The 22009-nt window shown below is 49.9% G+C and overlaps 1 protein-coding gene across 1 annotated transcript in view; it reads right to left on the bottom strand.

Moving 5' to 3' along the window:
- The window catches only part of Nsg2 (neuronal vesicle trafficking associated 2), a 51050-nt gene extending 31756 nt beyond the window's left edge, over nucleotides 1-19294 (bottom strand). The window contains exons 1-3 of the mRNA XM_046421402.2: nucleotides 19134-19294; nucleotides 18103-18253; nucleotides 3057-3140 (exon numbers count right to left, since the gene is read on the bottom strand). Coding sequence (XP_046277358.1) covers nucleotides 3057-3140; nucleotides 18103-18231 — 213 coding nt within the window. The 5' untranslated portion in view covers nucleotides 18232-18253; nucleotides 19134-19294. The remainder of the gene's footprint in view (nucleotides 1-3056; nucleotides 3141-18102; nucleotides 18254-19133) is intronic.
- Between the last annotated feature and the right edge of the window lie 2715 nt (nucleotides 19295-22009).

Below are 22009 nucleotides of genomic sequence, written 5' to 3'. Positions count from 1 at the left end.
CCAGAAGTCAGTTCTGTGAATCGTCTGCCACAGCCCACCTGGGTCCGGGGGCCTGGGAGCGCTGACTCAGCTGAGACCCTCAGGCTCTTCTTAATCACCCCCAGCCTCCTCCCCACTCCTGCCTCCACCCTCCAGCCACAAACATCTTCCACAAAACCCAGGGGGAACTTTCCAGAAGAAAGTGGGGGGAGGGGACAGGCTAATCAATGCTGGAAGCTTCACATGAGCAAAGGAGAATCCTCTTCATCCCCTCTTCCTGTTCCAGACTGCAGGGCCTTCCTCCACCCGCGCCTAGCCCTCCCTCCTCCACCTGTGCCTAGCAAAGGGCTGCCCTGGCGCAGAGACAGCCCCTTCTCTACACCTCCAAGGCTGACTGAGCTCAAGTGCGCGGCACTTCCAGTCCTCGGACCCTGAGCAACTTGCTCCCCACGTCTCAGCTGACTCACTCCTGTTCTAACATGTCTACTGCAGTGGCGAGTCCAAGGGGAAGGCCAGGCACCAGCCCTGGACACTGCCCGGGCGCTGGGCAGCCAGGTGAGCAGTCACCTCCACTCTTTGAGCCCTACCTCCCCTTTGGGAAGAGGAACTACAGTTGTCCCCCTTATCCAGGGGAGATGGACTCCCAGTGGAGGCCTAAGACCTCAGAGAGTACCGCACCCGATATGAACTGTAATTTTCCCTATAACGCACACCTATGGTATGGTGTGGTCCGTCAGTTCAACACGGGGATTAACAACAGCAACATCCTGCAGATCTCAGCCCTGCACCCTATGACCCTTTTCTTCCCGTTCTAAACCAAGGACTTTCATCTTCTCACTTTATGGCAGGTTGGCTATCTGCTGGCTGCCTGCCAGCCCCGGGGCTCTTGCGCTTTGGGGCCACTCCTAACTAAAACAAGCATCACTAAGCACAAGCACTGTGGTGCCATGACAGCCCATTGGACCGTATCTGACCCCAGCTGCCCACAGTCACCTGCAGGAATAAGCACACACCTGCAGGAATGAGCATGGAGCTGCAGGGGCGCTGGGGCTTCTCTTTGCCTGCATGTGTGCACCAGGCCGGGGACTCAGTTGACTTATCCTGGCAGCAGGGGCCATGGGAAATATGCGCGGATTCACAGGGGAATTTTTTTTTTAAATCTTCACTTATTTTTTAATTTGTTCTTTTTAGTTATATATGACTACAGAGTCTATGTTGACATATTTATAAAAACATGGAATTTATCTTATACACGATGGTGAGATTCACTGTGGTGTGTTCATATATGTACAGAGGAGAGTTATGTCAGAGTCATTCCACTGTCTTTTCTATCCCTATCCCTCCTCCCTTCCCTTCATTCCCCCTTATCTAATCCCTTCCCCTACTTTTTTGTGTTAACATCCACACATCAAGGAGAACATTTAACGTTTATTTGTTTTTTTTTTTTTTGGATTGGCTTACTTCAATTAGCATGATAGTCTCCTGATCCATCCATTTACTGGCAAATGTCATAAAGTCATTTTTTATGGCTGAGTACTATTCCATTGCTTATACATACCATAATTTCTTTATCCATTCATCTGTTGATGGTGATTGGTTCCATAGCTTAGCCATTGTGAATTGAGCTGCTAACATTGATGTGGCTGCCACAGCCGCCAGGTCCACATTGTGTGGCAGACACTGAAGGCATAGTAAAAGAGCAGCCCCTGCTTTCAAAAAGGGAGCTGGCATTTATAGAGTCCCACCTTGCAGGAGCTGGGTGGCATTTCCACCCAGGGTCACACACCCAGCAGCTCTAACATAGATTTAGCACAGAGAAAGATAGTCAAAGGTGGGAGCAGACCGTTCTGTTCATCTGCACCCTCTCTGCCCCCTCCCCCATTCAGATAACTAACCAAGGGCTGCTTTCACTTTCAAAGCCCCCTCGGCCCTGCCTGTCCTGCAGTCCCAGTTGACACAAACAGCCCCTGTTACTGTGCACCATCTTCTGTACAAGTCATGTGCTCTACATTGCAGCCTGCAGCAGCCCCACTACTGTCTCCATGTGATAAGGAGTTTAATAATGTGACACGGCCAATGTAAATCGACACAGGGCTCCAGCCCCACCAAGCCGCTTCAACGTCCACACACAGAGCCTCTAGTTCTGCTGCCTCCGTGGCTGATGCCGCCTCCCCGCCGTCCTGTGGATGGGCCTGCATCTGTCGCTTCACTCACCATCCTTGTCTGAGCCACGAGTGCTTCCTACTTGGACAACTGCAGTAGCCCAGCTGTCTCCCCACTTTCCTTTTCGCCCCTGTACCCCACTAACCACATACAAGACCACATGCTTTTTCTAAAACTCAAATCTGGTCAACCCTCGCCTTTCGGACGTTCTTCAGTGGCTTCCTATGGATGATCCCTCCTTGCGGCCTGCAAGGAGCCCTGTGTTCTGCCCCCTTCCTGCCGCACCCCTCCCTGCCCCCAACCTCTCCAGAGCCCCGCCCCACTGTCCTTATGGTTCTGGGCTAGTCCCCCTCCAGCTGCAGGGCCTTGGCATGAGCAGCCACTCCCCCACACACTCCAATGGCTCAGCTCCCAAGTGACCCACCTACAGGGCTTCCCGGCATCTCTCCAGGCTTTGTGGCCCGAGATGCGACTTCCCTGCATCTCTCGTGGCCGAGATGTGACTCCCCACAGCCAGCAACTTCGTAGGACCCTCCACCAAGAACTAGACAACCAACCCCTGGGTTTCTACCACCAAGGAACCCTTTTTCTTTGCGTTTGTTGCAACCACAAACTTGATGGGTTTCCACCGTGTTTCCTGAGGACTCTGAAAGAGCAGGAAGAAGGGGACAGGAACATCGGCAGGAACAAAGAGGCACTTGCCAATTCTCAGGCGCATCAGAACCTTCTGGAATACAAGGCCCCAGGAGGCCCTTGCCCTTCCATGGGGCACCATGCTGGAGCCGGTGTGGCTTTGAGAAGTCCTCAGAGGTGGCCTGTCCCTTTCCCGTGGGGCAGGGGTACCTGCTCTACCACAGCATGCTGAGCAGGCTGCAGCCACCCTTCCCGTTACCCGGACACCCTGAGACACTGACCGTGAACTCAGCGATCTTCGGCACCCGGAACTTCCCTTTGTTCTTCTGTTCCGGCTGATACTCCGTTCTGGTCTTCACGATCACCTGCAATGAGCAGCCGGCATTAGCACCCAGAGACCACGGGGTTCCTTCCCCGCCCCCTTCCTAGTAACTAGGGTTTATTATCCATGCATAAGATCGGGAAATGGAGAACCTTCCCTCCCAAATGCACACAAGAGAACATTCCAATCACCCGCATTTCCCCATCGCCACACGGGGGAGAGGTTTGGTGGTATCATTCCAGGTGTTTCTCTGTGTGTGTGTGTGTGTGTGTGTGTATGTGTGCATAGATCAAACACATTTGCTACCTATGAAAACATGTATCCTGCTTTTGTGAAATGAGTCATACTTCATGATCTATCTTATAATCTGCTTTTATCAGGCAACACTGTAGCTTTTTCCTAGTTTTCCAGTGTAGAAAAATGTACAATTTCTTTTCTTTCTTTTTTTTTTTTTTTCAGTGCTGGGGAAGGAGCCCAGGGCCAAGCACAGGCTAGGCAAGCTCTCTACCACTGAGCTACGCCCCCACCAAACCTTCAGCGTGCCTTTTAATATTTTACTACATATGTAGATCACAATTGGCCTTTAACTGTTGACCATCAAGGTTTTTCCAAAGTTTGGGTTGTGTAAACAAGTTCTGATGGACATTCTACCCCTGAACCTTGGCACACATTCTTAATTCCAATTTGATTTGGGGACTTGCCAAAAGAAAAAATATAGATGCGTGCTCAATCTATTGTATCTTCTTATTTTTCTGAAGTCTTGACTGTTTTTGCAGGGGTAGTTCATCTGTTACCAAGATATGCTGTCAACCTGACAAGACATTTATGGAACTCCATCCCACAGCGCAGGCCATGGAAGGAAAGGGGACCTGACAGGTAATCAGTACTGTTGCCAGGTGCTGTGGCACAGTGAGGGACACGGAAACAGAGCCTCAGGCTCTTACCTGAAAATATGCACAAGAATCATCACCCTAACCATATCCCTATGTAATGAGATTCCTTTGAGAGTTAAGTGAAAAGAAAAGGGTTGATATTTTAAACCATTTAGTTATATGCGAGAACTTCATGTACCTTGCCTAACTACCACCGCTGCTCCCATTCTCCTGATAAGGACACTGAAGCTCAGAGATGCCAAGTCACTTGTCCTCAGCCACACAGCTAAAAGAAATAATCTGCTAACCAAATTCACCCTTAATTCTCATGATAGCTTAAATAAGCAGATTTTCACTGAAAATCCCACCACTCTCCCTGAACAGTCAGATGTATTGACTGGAGAAAGCATTCTTGTCTGAAGAATGTTCTCTAGGGTCCATGAGGTGTGCCATCAACTCAGCGCAGCTCAACAGGAAGGGTGCGGGACACTTCTGTGTCCTGGACGTCTACGTGGGGTGCTGCCTGTGTTGATCAGAGAGGTCCAGCCCACAGAGAGCCCCTTTAGATTTCTTGTCCAGAGGTAAATTTCACCTCTAGGGCCCAACTCTCTTCACAGTCTCCTCCAAATAACAAAACCAGAACTTTGGCTTTTTTTATAAAAGGAACGTGGTGCAGGCACCGTCCGAGGAGGGCTTCTGGGGAAAGGAGGAACGAATCCTGCCAATGACTCAAAAGGGCCTGGAAGAGGATCGAGAGTGGGCAAGCACGCAGCCCAGCCACACCTCAACGTCACACCCGGAGGCCCCAGTGGGGCAAGGACCCAGCTTAGGAGCACTTGGACTCCTGACCTATGACCTTGAAAGGCCACACTTGGGTGCTGGCTGCAATAAAACTGGAACGAGTCACACAGCACTAGAAGACCACCACCCTCTTGCAACGCCAAGCGCAGCTCAGCCACCTCTCAGTGGCCCCTTCCCATCCAACCCAGCCATTAGGCTGGCTCCAGCATCTCCGTGGCCCACGTCAGCCACTGAGGAACCCTCCCACCACCCCCGGCTATACCAGCGTCCCTCCCAGAGCTTTCCAGAGAGCGCACAGCTGTTTCCATCATCTGTGAGAGTTGAAGGACCCCGTGTCCTGCCAACGCGGGGAGTCGGAAGGCTGGACCAAGACCATCGATGTTGGGATGGGACAATGGATAAGAACCGCAGGCAGGATCACCCTGATTGTCGCAATGATAACCACTCGGAGGTGCTTCTCTATCACCCATGTTCTCCGATCCAAAGCTCCCTGCACTCCTTCATCAATTCCCTGCTGTCCTACTGTGCGGCAGCCAAGGGGTTTGTGGGAGTTTCGCCTCTCTGGGAATATCTCGAGGATGAGCCTCGTTGGGCTGAGCCAATCAGGGAGTGCTGCCCCAATAACCAGGCCGCTTCGTTGGCTCAGACATTGGCATGTTGTCTGATTTGACCAATGAGATGGGCAGCATTGACTGGGGACCAAGTCAGATCTACATTCTGAATGTGCTTTCCTTTGAATGGTGTAGGGAGGCCTGTTCTGCAACTGCTGTAGCAATCGTTGCTACTTGTGAAATTTACCTCTGGACAAGAGCTCTAAAGGGACCAGGAGGAGGACAAAGGCAGCACGGGAGGGAGGGCAGAGCTGAGGGGAAACCCAGAGTGGACATGGGCCCTGGTACCATCTGCCTGCTGGACCACACCTTGCCTGAAGCCAGCCCCGTGCCAAGCTCTACAGTTTTGGGAGCAAACACATACTCACTGGGATTTGGTCCAATTTGGATTGGGTTTTTCTATTACTTGAGACTAAAAGCTTTCTATCTGATACAAATGTGTTCCAAGAAAATCAACTGAAAAGCTATTAGAATCCAGTAGGATCGCCAAATACTAAATAAGTATACCAAAATCAATAGGTTTCCGAGGTGTCAGCAAAAAAAGTCAGCTCAAAAAACTACAGCAGATCTACTGAACGATGTGCCCAGGAGTATTTGGTGAAGCTTTGCTCATAAAAGCCCCAAACTGGGAACAACTCAAATGTCCGTTGGCAGGAGGATGGAGACGTTGACTTTATTCATAAAACGGGAACACCACTCAGCAATCCCACATGCACACGGGTGAGCCTCACGGACATTGCATTACACAGAAGAAATCAGACACCAAGGTACATATACACTGTGTCATTTCACTATTAGCAGCTTATAACTATGTATATAAGTGTGCACCTTAAATGGCGTCACATGCCCTTCACCATTCGCTGTAGGGGCTACAGGGTTAGGGCCATAATCCTCTCTTTTAATCCACATCTGGCTTTTCCCAAAACTTTTATGAAATGCTGCTTATGATCTGAGTGACTTTCTAAAGAAAACACTTCTTTTGACTTTAGCTTGTCACTTCTAAAACCAAAGATCCCAAACACAGGCCCTGGGACTGGGGCCAGGCGGGGGGGGGGGGGGGGGGGGTGCGCCTAAAGTCATGTGAGTCCTGGTCATTGCTCCTTTCTACCTAAGCACACCTGCCCCAGGAGCAACCCAGCCCCTGTGCAGGGCTTCCCCTTTGCCCCTGCAGAAGTGTTAGCCCCATAGAGACCCAGCACCATTCCCAAGGCCCACTTGCTGGGGCAGAATGGATAGTGCCTACCCTCATCCTCTCTGCGTTTCTGCAGGACAGATCGTCTCCCACTTACGTTGGCCTGACGGGCCATCGGTCACTCACTGAGGAGTGTGTGGAAGTGAGGCACACATTCAGTAGAGACCGCACCTCAAATTTTGAATTTTGATCCTTTCCTAAGCCAACAGAACACTATCAGACACTCTATGCTGGACAGTGGCAGCTAGCCAGAGCTCCCTTTCAGCCACCGGCGGAGGAGGGGAGACAGTCGTACCCTGCAGCATACTGTGCTGCTAAGCTTCGGTGTCTGGCAGGTCAAGTGGCTTATATGTCTGACTTATATTTTCAACTTACAGTGGATTAAAGGGACACAGCCCTATCGTGAGTCAAGAAGCGTCTGTAGTGGACAGGCCTGTTTCCCCTCTTCCGTGAGACCTTCCCTTCCTTCAGGTCCGCGGCAATCTTTCTCTGGGTTCCCCTCCTACCACGCTGACAGGCCTCTTCAGGCCCTCCACCTGATCTCTCAACATCTGGATTGATCAGGGCTCGGCCACGGCCACTCTCCTGTCCTACAAGCCCCCTCTGAGGTTCTCACCACTCCGTCACTGCCCTGTCCATCTTGCTGTCCGTGACTCAGCTGTATGTCAGCACTCAGATCCCACCCAGCACTCCATTTTCCCTACTGGACATCTGCCCTGGGATCCATGCACCTAAAATCACCACGACCACGATCCCCAACAGCCTTGCCTCAGGTTTCACGCCTACCGAAGGCTCAGCTCAGACCATGGCAGCAGGATCATGCCGTTGTCTAACCAAATGAAGGACACAACTCTCTTGTGATCTCTCCCTTGGAGTTCCCAGTTCTCATCAGAACTTCCTCCTGAGACGCCCATGTGCCCGGCCACCCTGCCTCCCTCAGCCCAGGGCCCCGCTCATCCCTCCGAGCACCTTGGCGCGGGTCAGCTTCCTGGTCTCCACTCACACCTCTCCAACCCCGGTCGGAGCTCTTTTCCAACCCTGGTCGGAGCTCTTTCCAGCCAAGGGACTATGATTGTCACAAACCTTCAGAGACACCTGGAAGGCTGAGCAGGGTGGGTGCACCACAGACGCAGCTCTGATCCGCCAGGGACCCGGGCAGCAAGGGGAGGGAGTGACAGCTGAAGCCAGAGGCCGCCCAGAGGCCCTGAACCCAGTGTAAGCACCCTGAGGATTCATGGGGGTGAGGGGTACAGAAGGAAAAACCAGGGAATGGGTTCAGGTGTGCATCCGGCAGAGACGGCTCAAGCACCATGGAGAGTCCCCAGATGGGGGCCAGGAACAGGGAGTACAGTCCTGTGAATTTGCTGGAATCCACCAGCTATCAGGGTTTGCATGGAGCTTGGTGCTTTGTCCCTATGGAGTGAGGCCAGGAACACTTACCTTCTTTATATAAAGATACAGAAAAAAAAAACTGCACCATAAAGTGGAAAACATAAGAAACGTTAACCCATCGTTATCCATTGTACCTTGGAGGAATCAGCTTGCATAAGCAAAGAGAGAGACAAAAGAAAAAAAATGCTAAGAAAGGCTTTATGCTGGGCATTTATATTTTCCCCCCGCAGTAAAAAATAAAAGCAAAGCAAAAAAAGATGGAACAAAACAGAGCCATGAGCTCTTTGATTTATGACAGAAATGAGCAGGGGTGGGGGTGGGGGTGGGGAGAGAAGAGGGAACATCCTCCCTGGTCGTTTTATTACTGTAAGCCTGGTTTTAGGTATTTGGAAAACGAAACCCCAGGTTTCAACATCACTGTTTGGGGGCCAAGGAACAACCTGGTTTCTGTTCATATTTACCCTTTGGCTCCCCATTGTCCTGTCGGCTGCTAATGGGAGGAGCGTGATTTAACGTCATTGGTGTTGTGTTAAAGGGGATGAATCATTCACCCCAGAAGGACCCTCATCTGGCTGCACCCCCGTCTCTGGCAAGGCTAATGACACCGGGTGGCTCAGATGGCGCAAAGTACAGATCATAAAAATTTAAAATACTACTTCCCAGGATTATCAATAATGAAGAGGTCCCCACGTGGAGAGGCCCTGGGATTGGCAGGGACGATAAATAAAAGTGTCGAAGTGCTGACAAGGGGCCAGATTGTGTTTTTAAGAGCTGGAGCTGGACTTGCACTGGCCAAAAATAGATCCACGCCATGGCCTCAGCTCCTCCCTGCTGCAGAGAGAGGTTCAGGGCAGGACAAGGCGCCACCGGCCTCTGAGCACCCACCACGCGCGAGCCCCACGCCGGGCTGCCCACCCGAGAGGATTCACTTTATTCTCAAGACTTCCCGGAGCACGTCCTCTGATCCTGAGGTCTCTCATCTAAAATCACGTTCTTCTTCCCATTGTCCTGGCGACGTCAGTCACCTCCTCAGGATGGACCGACTGGTAACGGGTGCAGCGGGTGTGTAAGCGCAGGCTTGACAGGCTCTTGGCTGTGAACCACGTATGTCCTTAGACACTAGGTGCCCGGCCAGGGGCCAAAGCGTCACATCCTGTAGACCAGCGAGCCCTCGCACTCACTCCGTGGGGAACGGTGGTCATCACACCCACTGTGCCAACGAGGAACCAGCATCTGAGAGCAGAGATGACCCTCACACGGCCACTATGAGGCAGGGTCCAGACTTGAACCTGAGGTCAGCTCCAAGTGCCCGCTCACACCTGTGCGCTGACCTGCGGGGCCTGGGCTCAACAGGGTCCCCACTCACGCTGTGGAATGTGGGGAGCAACCGTCTTATCTCAGAAGAGAGAGGCGAGTTGCCCAGATGGTTTCGGTCCCCTCGGGCACTCCCCACTTCCTGCCCTCGCCCCTCAGCCCGGCTCTCTCTGTGGGTTGAGTCTTTCCCTGGCCCCTGGAGCTTGCTACTGAGCAGGAAACGCAGGCACAATGTTGGCACACAAAGGACCTTGGCCTCAGCAAGGTCACCCCACCCCCACCCCCACCCCCACCCCCGCCAACTCACAGTCAGGGACACACGGAGCCCAGAGACGGGGAGGGGTGTGGCACAGGCCGTGGGAGGGACTGAGTCAAAAGCAGGCTGCTCACAGGAACCTGCAGCTCCCAGTCCAGGCGGCCTCCATGGGATCAAGCCTCTCCCTTGCTGGGCTTGGCTTTCTCAGAAGCCAAATGAAAGCTTGGCCAGCGTGGCCGCAAATGGACCATCTGCCCCAAGAAGTCTATGGCTCAATTCTATGGCAATGAAAGTACAGGGCAAGATGAGGGACTCTCTCAGGGTCGTCCGTGGTCCAGAGGCCCAGGGTACTTCATAGCCCACTCCCTCTTGCTGCCTGGAGCTAGCTCTATGCTCTCCAGGAAGAGAAGACTTCATCTTAGGACTGAATTGATGATGATAATAACACTGATAATAACATCAACAGTAGTAACAGCTTTGCATTAAGCATTTACTGTGATGAACATTTGGCAGGCATTGCTTTCGTTTTATCCTTAAAGCAATTCTTAGATGAAAATGTTATTCTCATGAGGAAAAGGAGACTCAGAGTGGTTAGTAAACTTGCCCAAGGTCACACAGCAAACAGTTGGTAGGGTTAGTATCTGAAGTCAAACTATGCTGCTAGAATGCCTCCCTGTACATGCATGGACACTGGCCCATTCCATGGTGGACAGTGTAAAAGAGAGCAAGCAACACCAAGCTCTCCCAGTCTGTTTCACCATCTGTAAAATGGGGACAGGGGTTGAAACAAAAACCTGATACAAGTTCATGGTTAAAAAAAAAATGAGAACTATAGGATAAAATCTTCAAATGGACCCCACCCACCCCATCTCTGTTTCCCAAATATTTAACAGCTTCTTATGTGCCCTTTTGAAACAGTTTTATGAACTATAAGAATATAACATATATACACATAAAGTCCTTCAGATTTGTCCATGTTATCACAAATGACAGGATCTCTTCCTTTTTATTGCTGAATAATATTCCATTGTGTGTTATCATTAGACAACACAAACATGTATTAAAACATCCCACTGTACCTCATGAATATTTGCAATTATCATGTCAATCACAAATAAACTTCTTAGAAAACAATAAAACATACACACATTGTGCATGTTCCACAGGAGATCCCTCCACGTCACTCTCTGAAGTTCTGCCTTCATCCCACATGAGCATGAGGACTGTACCTCCCTCCCACAACCACTGCCTAGTCTTCCACGTCCAGCATCGGAGTTCCCTGGAACAGCCCTCCCACGGAACAGCCCGAGCTCTTCCCAGTTAAAATACACACGATTTTTAAACCTATGCATACATACATATGGTTTTGCATACGTAAGAACAGATGCCCTTAGAATGAACTCCCACCACAGGAAGCTTATCAGGCCAATGGTCTAAAGAGTTTGAATTTTATAAACAATGCCAAAACACTTTCTGAAAAATGTCACATCAAGTTATATAACCAACAAGAGTGGACTGAAGTCGGATGTGTCCCCAGCGTTATCAATGCTGGATATTATTTTTAAAATGTTCTGTAAAAAAATTCTCTTGCCAATCTGATACGTAAACAATTTGTTTATATTTTTTTTAATTGTGATTTTATTTTTTTAAATATTTATTTTTTTAGTTGTAGTTGGACATGATATCTTTTTATTTTTATTTATTATATGTGGTGCTGAGGATCGAACCCAGGGCCTCGATGTGCTAGGCGAGCGCTCACCGCTGAGCCACAATCCCAGCCACACGTAAAATTGTGATTTTTAAATTATAGAAAAAGTTTGACATGATCATTGGTCATTTTTATCTACTTGCAGGAGCTGCCTTGCCAGGGACCTTGGCCCCAGCATGTGTGCTGAGAGTCTCTGAAGATGGGGGGCCCTGGGGACTGGACCTGCAGAGAGGTGCCCTTCTGGGGCCCCCTGGGGGAAGGTTGACATTTCTCTGATCCTGTGTCTCAGGGAGAGAAAGAAGCAAGGGAAGGGTGGAGAAGGCACAGAGGCTTCAGTGAGGAGAGTGGCCACCCCCTCTGCCCAGTATCCTTCAAACCCCCCTGAGGAGCCGCAGACCACAGAGCTCCACACACTGTCCCCTCTGCCACCCCTGAGACCTCGTCATTCCCAGCATGCTTCACTTTTACAGTCTCCTAACAAAATTGTCTTCAGTGGACATAATCTGGTGTCCAGTGAAAGAAAAGAAATCCATCAGTGAGCTCTCTCTGGGCCAGGCCCTGAGCCAGGGCTAGGAGACAGTGGTCATGTCTATTTCCTGACAGGAACCCTGCTGCTTAGATACCATGCTCAATTTGCAATTGAAAACTACGCAAAGCCCAGAGAGAGTGAGCAATTTACCTAAAGCCACATAGTAAGTGGATGGCTTAGCTGAGACCCAAACTCAGTTTGTAGAACTAGAAAGTGCATGCGATCTACCACACAAAATGTGAGCATGAGAGACACCAATAACTGGCCTCTGAAAGTCCGCATTCCTCACAAGCTGGTGAGCTGACCTTTTCCGGGATGCCTGCCCGGGGCCCTGCAGCTGGCCTGCCTCTCCATGTTTCCCTGGGCTTTGCCACCAGGGGCTGGCCTGACGGCTTTGCTCTCTGCAGACCTGCCGTCCACTCCTGGACACCGCCCAGCACGCCTGCGTGCAGATCCTGGCTACATCATCTTCTCGTGGTGTGTCCTAGGACACCAGGCCAACTCTGCGAGACTACTTCTGCATCTGTAAAGTGGGGACAATGGGAGCAACCTCACAGAGAGGTGTAGGGCTCTCTGAGCTGGTGTAGGGACACAGAGAAACCAAAGGCCCCGGGCGCCAAGTGCATGTTCCGGAATTGGGTGTCTACCAGTTCACGTCCCAGTTTTTCAAGATCTTGCTCCCATGATTCAGAGAAAGCCACTCAACTGCTGAGCTTTGAGTCTGTGTCCCCGCTGGTCAAGTGTAGAAACTGAGCCCGGACTAAGCCAGATGGGGAAGGGGTCTTTTTCAGGCAGCATTTCCCACGGGCCACCGTGTGTCAGTGGGCTTCTGAGATGACGCAAAGCCAGTGTCCTCAAGTCTGGGGGCAAACAGAGCAGAGAGAGCGAATCCTCCCCACAGCCAACCTGGCACCAAGTCTCAATAAGTGCACCACCTCCCCTCTCCCGGGGCCCCGTCCCCGTGGTAAGCTCAGCAGTGACCTTCTAGCTGGCTTGTGCCGTCTGCTCTTTTCTCTTCCCCCACCACCCATGGTGTGACCGCTTCAGGAAAGTAAGTCACCTGTTTGGGGTAACTGTCTGGCGCCGTGTAGAGGAACGATTGGAAGGAAAGAGGAAGAAGCCAGGCGTACCCTGTCCTGCATCCCCCTGTGCCCGAGGCAGCCAGCACTGCCTTCCTAAGAAAGAACCCTGTGCCGCGGCCCTCCTGCCCTGAGGCCCTCCTGCCCTGAACTCCTTCCAAAACCATGCTCCAGGCCCCACGGAGCCAGAGCCCCCTCACCCCTCTGCTGAGCCTCCCCCTCAGTGTCTCAGCCAGTCCTGCTCCCCAGTGTCTCCCATCCTCCTCGGTGCCTGCTGGCTGCTGGTCCCCCTACCCCGACTCCCCGTGCAGGGTCTCAGCCGGGATCCCATAAGGAACCGCAGAGCTCCCGGCCACCCTCCTACACAATCAGACCCTCTCAGCTTTACCCCCTCTCCCAGGAAGCACCTTATCCTTTATAGCCCTTCTACAATCTGCATCTGCACTTCCATTTGTGTGACGGCTTGTTTAGAGTCCCTCTCTCCCTCCGGACTCGGAGCTGCACACATGTGGCCTAGCACAGCGCTTGATGCAAAGAAAGCACACAACAGGGTTTTCTGACTACGTGAATAGGTGAGTGGGTGACTAGGTGGGTGGGTGGACAGCTGGATGGCTAGAAGAGCAAGTGACTGATGGGTGGAGGTGGAGAGGACGGGTGGCTGGGTGGCTGTAAGAGTGCTACATGGAGCCATGGCCGTACTCATGGGTGGTCAGGGCAGGGCACCAGGAGAGCTTCTGTCTTACAGGTAGAGTAAGGGTAAGAGGGGCATTCCGCACTGAAGGAGGAGCGTGCTCCAGGAGGAGGAGGCACAGAACACGGACACTCCGGACAACTCCAGGAAAGGGTTTATCAGCCCTGGGTATGGTTGGCATTTGGGGCAGGATAATTCTGTGGGGCACAGGGCGAGCTATCGTGTGCTCTGCAGTATATTTAGCAGCATTCCTGGGCTTCTGCTCAGTGCTGCCAGGAGAATCACCCCTCCAGTTCTGACAACCAAAGCTGTCCCCCCTGGAGACAAAGCGACGCTGTTGAGAAGCGCTGTGCGAGAGGCCGTGGCACGCTGAGTTCTAGGTGCGGAGCAGGAACAGAGGGAAGGAGCGCTGGCGGCAAGGTGGTGTCAGGCTGGTAAGGTAAGGGCTTGAGGGCGACATCATGTGGTAAAGAGGGACTGCAAGGGGTTCCAAGGGAGATCAACTGGCCACAGCTCTGGGGAGGCCCAGGGCAGTGCAGAGAGAAGGGGCAGGGACTACCCACGCGGCAGAGGACAGTGGTGGGCACTGGACAAGAAAGAACCCTGGAGGTGGGGGTGTCGTCTCTGGGGAACCACCCAGGCCCCACCTGTGGACCCAGGAACCTGCCTAGGAGGGAGCACAGGAGGAGCGGTGGCCATGGACACGCTTCTCAGCATCACGAAGGAGACCGCTGGAGTGCCTGGTGTGCTGGGCTTCCCCGGGCTCTCCCACTCCGACTGGGAAGCTTGGGACAGTCGCTGCACCAACCTGGGCCTGGTGTCCCCACCAGCAGAATGGGTGCCTGAGCTACCGAGGAGATGAACTGAAAGCCAGGCAGCAGAGGCCAGCTCGGCCCAGACAAGCCCATTGCTATGGTCTGGATATGGTCAAGGGTGTCCCAAAAGGCGCGTGTGATGGAAACTGAGAACTCAGCACAGCCAGGTGGCCAGGTGGCGAGGTCTCTAAGAGGTGGGGCCTGGTGAAAGGCCAGGTCAGGGGGTGCTGCCAGCAGATGGGATGAAGTTAGTTCTCCTGGGCCCCAGTTAACTCCTGAGAGAGAGTTGTGAGTACGTCTGGTTCCTGGATCTCTCCTGCTTTCTCTCTGTGATGTTCCCTCACACATGCGACCACCATGATGCCATCCAACAAGTTGTGACCCAGTCACAGCTGGCACCATGCTATGTGAACTTTCAACCCCAAAACAGTGAGCTAGTAAGCTAAATAAGCCTCTTTTCTTTATGAAGTTCCAAGCCTCGGGTATTTTGTTATAGTAAGAGAAAATAGGCTAAAGACCTCATTCTCTCTGTTGAGCCTCCCAATTTTATTTCCTCCTGATGTTCATTCACTACTCAAGATTATTTAGTGAATGAATCCAAAGATAATTTTGAGTTTTATACACCAAGCTCATTCCATATTTTACATTTTCCAAAGAGAAAAACCTTGATTTAACACTGGACTCAATAACTTCAATGTTGAATCCCCCAAAACATTTCAGCTTCAAATAGTCACCATATGACTAATCTAATCAAAGGGTTAAAACCACACTGGGGCTTACGTCACCTCCTCCACATCCCTGGGAGGTGAGTCTTAACATTACCTCCCTGTCTTACACTCAGAGAGGCTGAGGCTGTGTAGTTTGGGAAATCCACTCCAGTCCTTAGTCAAGGTAGGCTGGCGAAAGGTGGAGAAAAGATGTGATCCCACTTGAGGTTCAGACATTGGTAACCACAGTACTACCCTAAGCATTTAGAGAGCTTTGGCTTCTTCATGGGAATTCACTTTTAATACATTTTTCCTAATGTCAGGGGGAAGGCATGTTTGCTCTTGTAAATATCATAAAATCTAAATATTAGCACACAAAACTGTTAATAGAGTTCCCCACTCAGAGAAGACAGAGACCTGTGGGAGGAAAACCAAGTCACTCTCTGGTGAATGACTGAATTTGAGACAGGGACAAAAATCTATGGAATCCCAGGCCAGCTTGTTCCTCATTCCTGTGAAAGTGGAAGGTTCTGGAACAACACTGTCCAGATTCTACATCCAAGATGCTTTACCAACTCTTTGCTTTGGGAAGTTACATTACTGCTCTGTGTTTCAGTTTTTAAAATGTGAATCAAAGGGCTGGGACTGTAGCTTGGTGATTTAGTACTTGCTTGCATGTACAAAGCCTTGGATTCAACCCCAGTACAAAAAAAAAATCGAAGTTGCAACTCCAATATTCTATTAAGCTATTGAGAAAATGGAAGAAAAATGTGTGTGTGTGTGTGTGTGTGTGTGTTATAGATGACTGAAGACAGCCTCTAACATTTAAGAAGTGACATTTGAAGACTGAACTATTTTTCTTTTATAGTTAGTTTTGTGCCAGATGCTTTATACGTGAGACCACATCTAAGTTTATTCTGACCATGGTGAGGTAGGCAGGATCCTGCTCACTTGAGGAAACTGAGGTCCACCCAGCAAAAACATTGCCATGAACATCAGAGAGAGCCTGCGGTGTGACCCTGCAGGGATGTGCCCCTGTGGGGATTTGCAGGAAAACTGGGACCCACTGCATGTCTCGGAATTCATGGCTTCCTTTTACAAACACACATGTCCATCGTGGAGATAAGGTACTTATTTATTGGCCATCCTTTGGGACAACTTTCTGATATGTCTGGACTAAATACTCAGTGCTTATCAGGACTGTCTCCTCCTTCACTGAGGAAAGAAAGTACCAGGGTGGGAAGAGTAAGGGGAGAAAGAGACCACAATGAGCTCTGAATGTCATGCAGGCTTATACAAGGTTAAGAAAAGTGACCCCATCACAATCCCTTCTCTCTGCACAACTGCCAGGAAACGCAGGTCTGCAGGCTGTAGCTGTGAGCCTCACAGAACCCCAGGAAAACACTCCCCTCCTCCTTCCCCAGTTCCACTTATATCTGGCTTCCAATTCCAGCACTTCCATGGCTCCTTCTGTGAACCTGGATAACTCACCAAACGTTCCTATAAATGAGAGTGCATGATTCCTGATTCCCAGGGCCTCTGCACATCTAAATCAGCGACTCTCAACCTTAGCTGCACATAGAAGTGTCTTAGGGAGATTTCACTAATATGGACACTGGGTCTCACCCCAGAGATTCTGATAAAATTGTTCTAGGGTGTGGTCTAGATATTAGGGGTTTTAAAATCTCTGATGATTCTGATGTTTTAAAAAATTGAGAAGATCTGATATGCATGTAGCAAGGACTAAATTAATCCTGTCTCTTCACATTTTGAGTGCTAACTTCTTGTTCAAAATTTATTTTTAAAGGCTTTATCAGTTTCTGAGAATGGCCCAAGAAATCCTCATGTCTGCCCCCCACCCCACTCCAGCACCATCTCCTACTGACAACCTCTGCACTTTCAAAACAAATGACTCGACCCCAGCCAATCAGCAGGCTCTTTATAGCTTTGGCTCCTCCTCTCTGGATTGGATGGAGCCAAGTGGTAAGACGCACAGTGCCCTCCTGGAGATGCCAATGAGAAAATCAAACAGACGGAATGATCCATTGTTCACTCTTCATCCTTTGCCTCCAAATCTCTCATATGATGGCCCAAAACTCACATTATAAACCCCAAGCACTCTCAGGTGGGCAGTGAATGACTGTTTCTCCCATCTGTGCCCATGGGATGACAACCCCTCGCCTTTGTATGAATGCCCACCTCCATTCTTCATGGGCCACTCCCATGTCAGGAGATGTGCCATCAGCCATCACTCACCCCAGCCACGCCTCTCCCGGAGACATTCTGCTCCAGGCATGCTGTCCCCAAGGCTCCCCACACTTTGCACATGTGTGCTGCTGGCCTCAAATGCCTGTCCCTCCATGGTCTTCCTGGAAGGTTCTTACTCACCTTTAAAGTCCCAATCCAAATGTCCTCTGTAGCTTATCTAACTTGTCCCCCAGTCCTATCCCCAAGCCCTCCCCAGCCTCTTCCCACTTCAACAGAATTTAGATCGTTCCACCCATGCACTCTCAGAGCCTTTGTGATGTTCAGGTACAGCATTCACCATGACACATTACATTCATTTGTCATACTGAATAAGTGTTCTGTAATTTTTTCTTTTTATAACCAACTCCTAGATAGGGACAGGGCCTTAGCAGGTGCAAACTGAATGCTTGTTGGACTGAATCCAATTCTCTGTCTTCAAATGTACACCAGCTAATTCTTGAAACACCTCCCAAAATAATCGAGGCAGGTTTTTCTCTGTCACTATCTAGAAGCTTATTTGTATTCATCTGCTGTGACAAAACTTTAACAAGGAAAGCCTGATTTGCTTGCCCAAGCATATAGACACAAACCAAAAAATGAAGAAACACTTACCATAAATCTGAATAATACAAGAGATGTCTGGTCTCTGGAGAAAATAGCTACGTTTTACAAGAAAGGGGGCATCCATGGCTGATGGGGGAAAGAAAGGAATTGGGATGGGATTTCGTGCCATTTTATTTCCTGGGATGGGGGTCCTAGGGGGATGACGAGGGGAAGAGCACCTCGTTTACCTTCTCCGGCGCAGGCAGCTGTAAGTGATTGACCTCCAAGGGGGTGATGAGGGGGACGGTCTGGAAGCCATCCTCCACCGAAGGTGGCTTGGTGCCCTTCTCCCCGGGGTTACTGTTCAGCTTCACCATCCTCACGCCTTTCTTCCCAGACCTAAGGCAAGCAGTGGGTTCTGGTTACAGCAGGAGGTGAGGCAGGGAGAGAGGGCTGGCGACAGAGAAAACTGCGCTGTCCTCAACAGCTCCACTTGGGCGGCTTTCAATCTAGTGATCAGTCATTGATCTTCCGCTAGATTTCCTGACATGATCCCCATTGTCCAGTAAAACTTCTTTAATCATCAGAACATGCCACCTGCCCACAGGGCTCAATAGCCCTCAAATTGGGGGAAACAAGGAAAATCCCAGACCTACATAAAAAAATACAAGCTTTAAAAATACCCAAACACTACAGCTGAAATATCCATATAACCCCAGTGAAAAGCTTATTTTTAGTGCAGAACGAAATCCCATTATTCTGGGTCCCCCTGCAGTATGATAAATTTCAACTCGCCACCCTGGTTGCTATTTCATTACACGGCTTTCCTTCAGCAACCCCCTCCCAAAAAAAGACAATGCATTCACTCGATGTCTCCAGGTGTACCCTTCACATCACACGTAGACTGCACATGACATTCAATTTCATAAAACAAAAAGAGGCTGGCTTGAGCTGATCCTGTTATTCAGCCATGGATGCCTCCATTTCCTCAATAGCGGAGGGCCATTTTTTTTTTTTTTTGGTTCCATGGAAAGTTAGCGGCCCCCATATTGCAAGATTGCCAACTAAATAAACAAACCGCATTTATTCCTCTCCAGCTCCCTTGGAAGTCAAACAGTGCTTGCACCCCACCCTCAAAAGCCGAGCACAACTGAATTCCTCTTGTCAATCCTGCTGATGGAATGTTACCCCAGAAAACGAGGCTGCTGTGGGGAGGACCGGGTGGTAGGATTTAGAGGGTATTGGGGAGTGGTTTCAACAAAAACAAATGCCTACTTACTGTGCTGCACTCTTGGGGTCAGAGCAGATTCAAGCCAATTTGAGGAGGAGGACAAACAGGAGTCCTCCCGCCCCAGCGCGAGCCGTGGTGCTGAAGGACAGCGCCTTGCGTGCGTCTGGATCCGAGCTTCTGCGAGCGAGCGAGGCGCCAGCGAGCGGGGAAGATCTGGCAGCTGCCTGCCTGCTCCAATCGCGCCCCCTCCCACCGGGACGGCTCCCGCACCATCTGTCATCTGGCACCACCTGCTGTTTCTCATGCATGGCCACAACCACTGCATGGGACAACGGTTTCAAAAAGTGGGAGGGACTCTGGCCACCCCAAAAACAATACACATTTTAAAAATCAGTAGACATTACATAAAAAGCAATCCTTGAGCCTTTGGGAAACTGGAAAAGCAGGCACACTTTTAGAAGGAATCACCTCCTCAGACCTTCCTGAATAATACCGAGAAGCAGAAGAACTCCAGCCCTGCACTCTGGTCTGACCCACGGTCAAAACAGAAATGAAAGATTATTTGCTGTGTTTTTCCCACATGGTGGCCAATTTTCTGGTCCCTTTCGGGCTGTCTCCGTCATTTGCAGAGCGTGGTTTCTAACAGTGCCTACTGTGGGGTTGGGGTGAGGTGCTGCGAGTGGGACATACAGAGAAAGCATCTGGTACAGAGCAGGGCAAGTGACAGCGCTGCACACGCTGAAGGCGCTGCTCCACAACACACTGTGATCATACAGGGCAACGAAGGCCACAGAGCTCAACAGCCCAGAACTGGGACTTGAGCCCCGCTCCATCGCCACCAAAGTCTACATCCAGCACGTGGCTTATGGCATCCAGGTTAGTGTCTGGAATCAGAAAGGGCAAAGAGCAGTGTCACCTCCACCAAATTCTGAATATACCAATCTTGGACCTTCTGCATTCACTCTCTGGGCCTTTGCTCCCTTATCTGTAAATGAGGACAATAACTCCCCTCGCAGAGTGGTTGTGAACATGAGAAGAGAGTATGCCCAAGGAAACCCCTTTGGACGTGGGAGCCAGATCCTGAGTGGCTGAGCCACACCAACCTTAGGGACTGCACGCATCCCCTCTTCGAATCCTCCAAGGCCAAGACCATTGCCGCTGGTTTCTCCCAGCTGTGGTTCCAGCCACTGTTGGTTGTTCGTCCCCAGCTGAAGTGCTGTTTAGGATGCATTTTACAGGGTCCATCTGTCTTGGCATTTGTCAGCTTCCTCCTTTGCTCTCAAGAGCCCTCCTTTGCATGGTAATTCGTTTGGTCACCTAGCCAGTACTCGCATGGTAAGCATGCACTATTCTAACTAAAAGCCCAGAAGAAAATAAACATATTATCTATATGTTCAGTAATGAAATAAATGTGTGTGTGTGTGTGAGAGAGAGAGAGAGAGAGAGAGAGAGAGAGAGAGAGAGAGAGAGAGAGACTGCTGAGACAACTCACTTTAAACATGATAATGTAAGTACATTAAAATTGAAAGGATGGGCTTTTGGCTTTCAGCTCCAAAGGAGCCAAGGCCAACTATCTTCTATCATCCTATATCCAACATCAGCCACCTCTTCCATGTCATCCAGATTCAACAAGATGAAAGTCATGTGACCAAAGTACACTGGGAGGAAACATGGGTACCAGATCCACCTGGACCCCAAGACCGGTCCCCTAGTTCTTTCTTCCAAAAAGAGATTGGTGGTGAATTCACCAAGTAAACAGCTGGTCCAGAGGCCTGAGTTCTACAGCAAAACTGGCCAGTCCGAACACCAGGCCCCCCCCTGCAGGAATGCATTCCACCTCTTCCCTGGTCATTAAGGCCCTCAAGGGAGAAAGAAGCAGAGAAACAGCAAAGTGGAAATCACTCTGGATGTGACCGTCAGCACTGCCTAACAGATGAGCACTGATATTTAACTGGAGAACCCTGGGAACCCCCTTTGGGAGATGAGGGATTTCCACACTGGGTCTGCAGGGTTGATGTCCTCTACTCTTAGGACTTCACAGATGGTATCGACAATGGAGCTGTAGAACACCCAGCTGTTTACAAGCTACAGAGGAAAATATTTCAATAAAAAGGATCATTTGACAGTAATAAGAAAAAGTAAAGGGATAAGAAAAGACAAATCATAATAATACTGGCCCAAAGAAAGCTGAAGTAGCTATATTAACGTTAACATCAGACAAAGTCGATTCCAAAGAAAATTATAAGAGATAATGAGGGGCATTACATACAACAAAAGATAAAATTGTTGATTCACTAAGAAGACAAGACAATCTTAAATGTGTATGAACCTAATAAAAACATGAAGCAAAATGACACAACAGGAAGGAGATTTAGAGAATACCACAATAACAGTCGGGAACTTCAATGGTTCTCTTTCATTAACTGAAAAGCAAACAGAAAATGAGTACTGATATAAAATAGGACTTCCCAACCTCACAACTATTCATTTTGGAACAGTTAATTATTTTTTGTGGGGGAGCCATTGTGAATTGTTTAGCAGTATCTCTGCCTTTGCTCATTAGACGCCAGCAGAATCTTTCTTTCAAGATGTACACTTAAAAATGTCTCCAGACATTGGCAAGAGTCCCATGGGGGAAGGGAGAAAGGGACAAGACCACCCCAGCTGAGAATCACTGTTACAAAAGAACCGACATTTACAGAATATTCCCCCCACAACAGAGAATGAACATGCTTCTCAAGTGGAATCACCTACAAGACAGTGTGCATTCTGAGATGGAAAACAAACCTGAACATTTTCTTTTTTAACTGAGATGAGACAAAGAAGTTTCTCTATCCATAACAGAACAAGGCCCCAAATCAGTCACAGGATAATAACAGGGAATTGTCCAAACAACTGTTTTGGAAACAGAACAACTTAATTCT

This window comes from Marmota monax, unplaced genomic scaffold (genome assembly GCF_021218885.2).
Source record: "Marmota monax isolate L192 unplaced genomic scaffold, Marmota_monax_Labrador192_F-V1.1 WCK01_AAM20220418_F8-fsc00084, whole genome shotgun sequence".
Taxonomy (NCBI): Eukaryota; Metazoa; Chordata; class Mammalia; order Rodentia; family Sciuridae; genus Marmota; species Marmota monax.
Note: the sequence above shows the minus strand (reverse complement) of the source record. Positions and strands in the feature narration are given on the sequence as shown.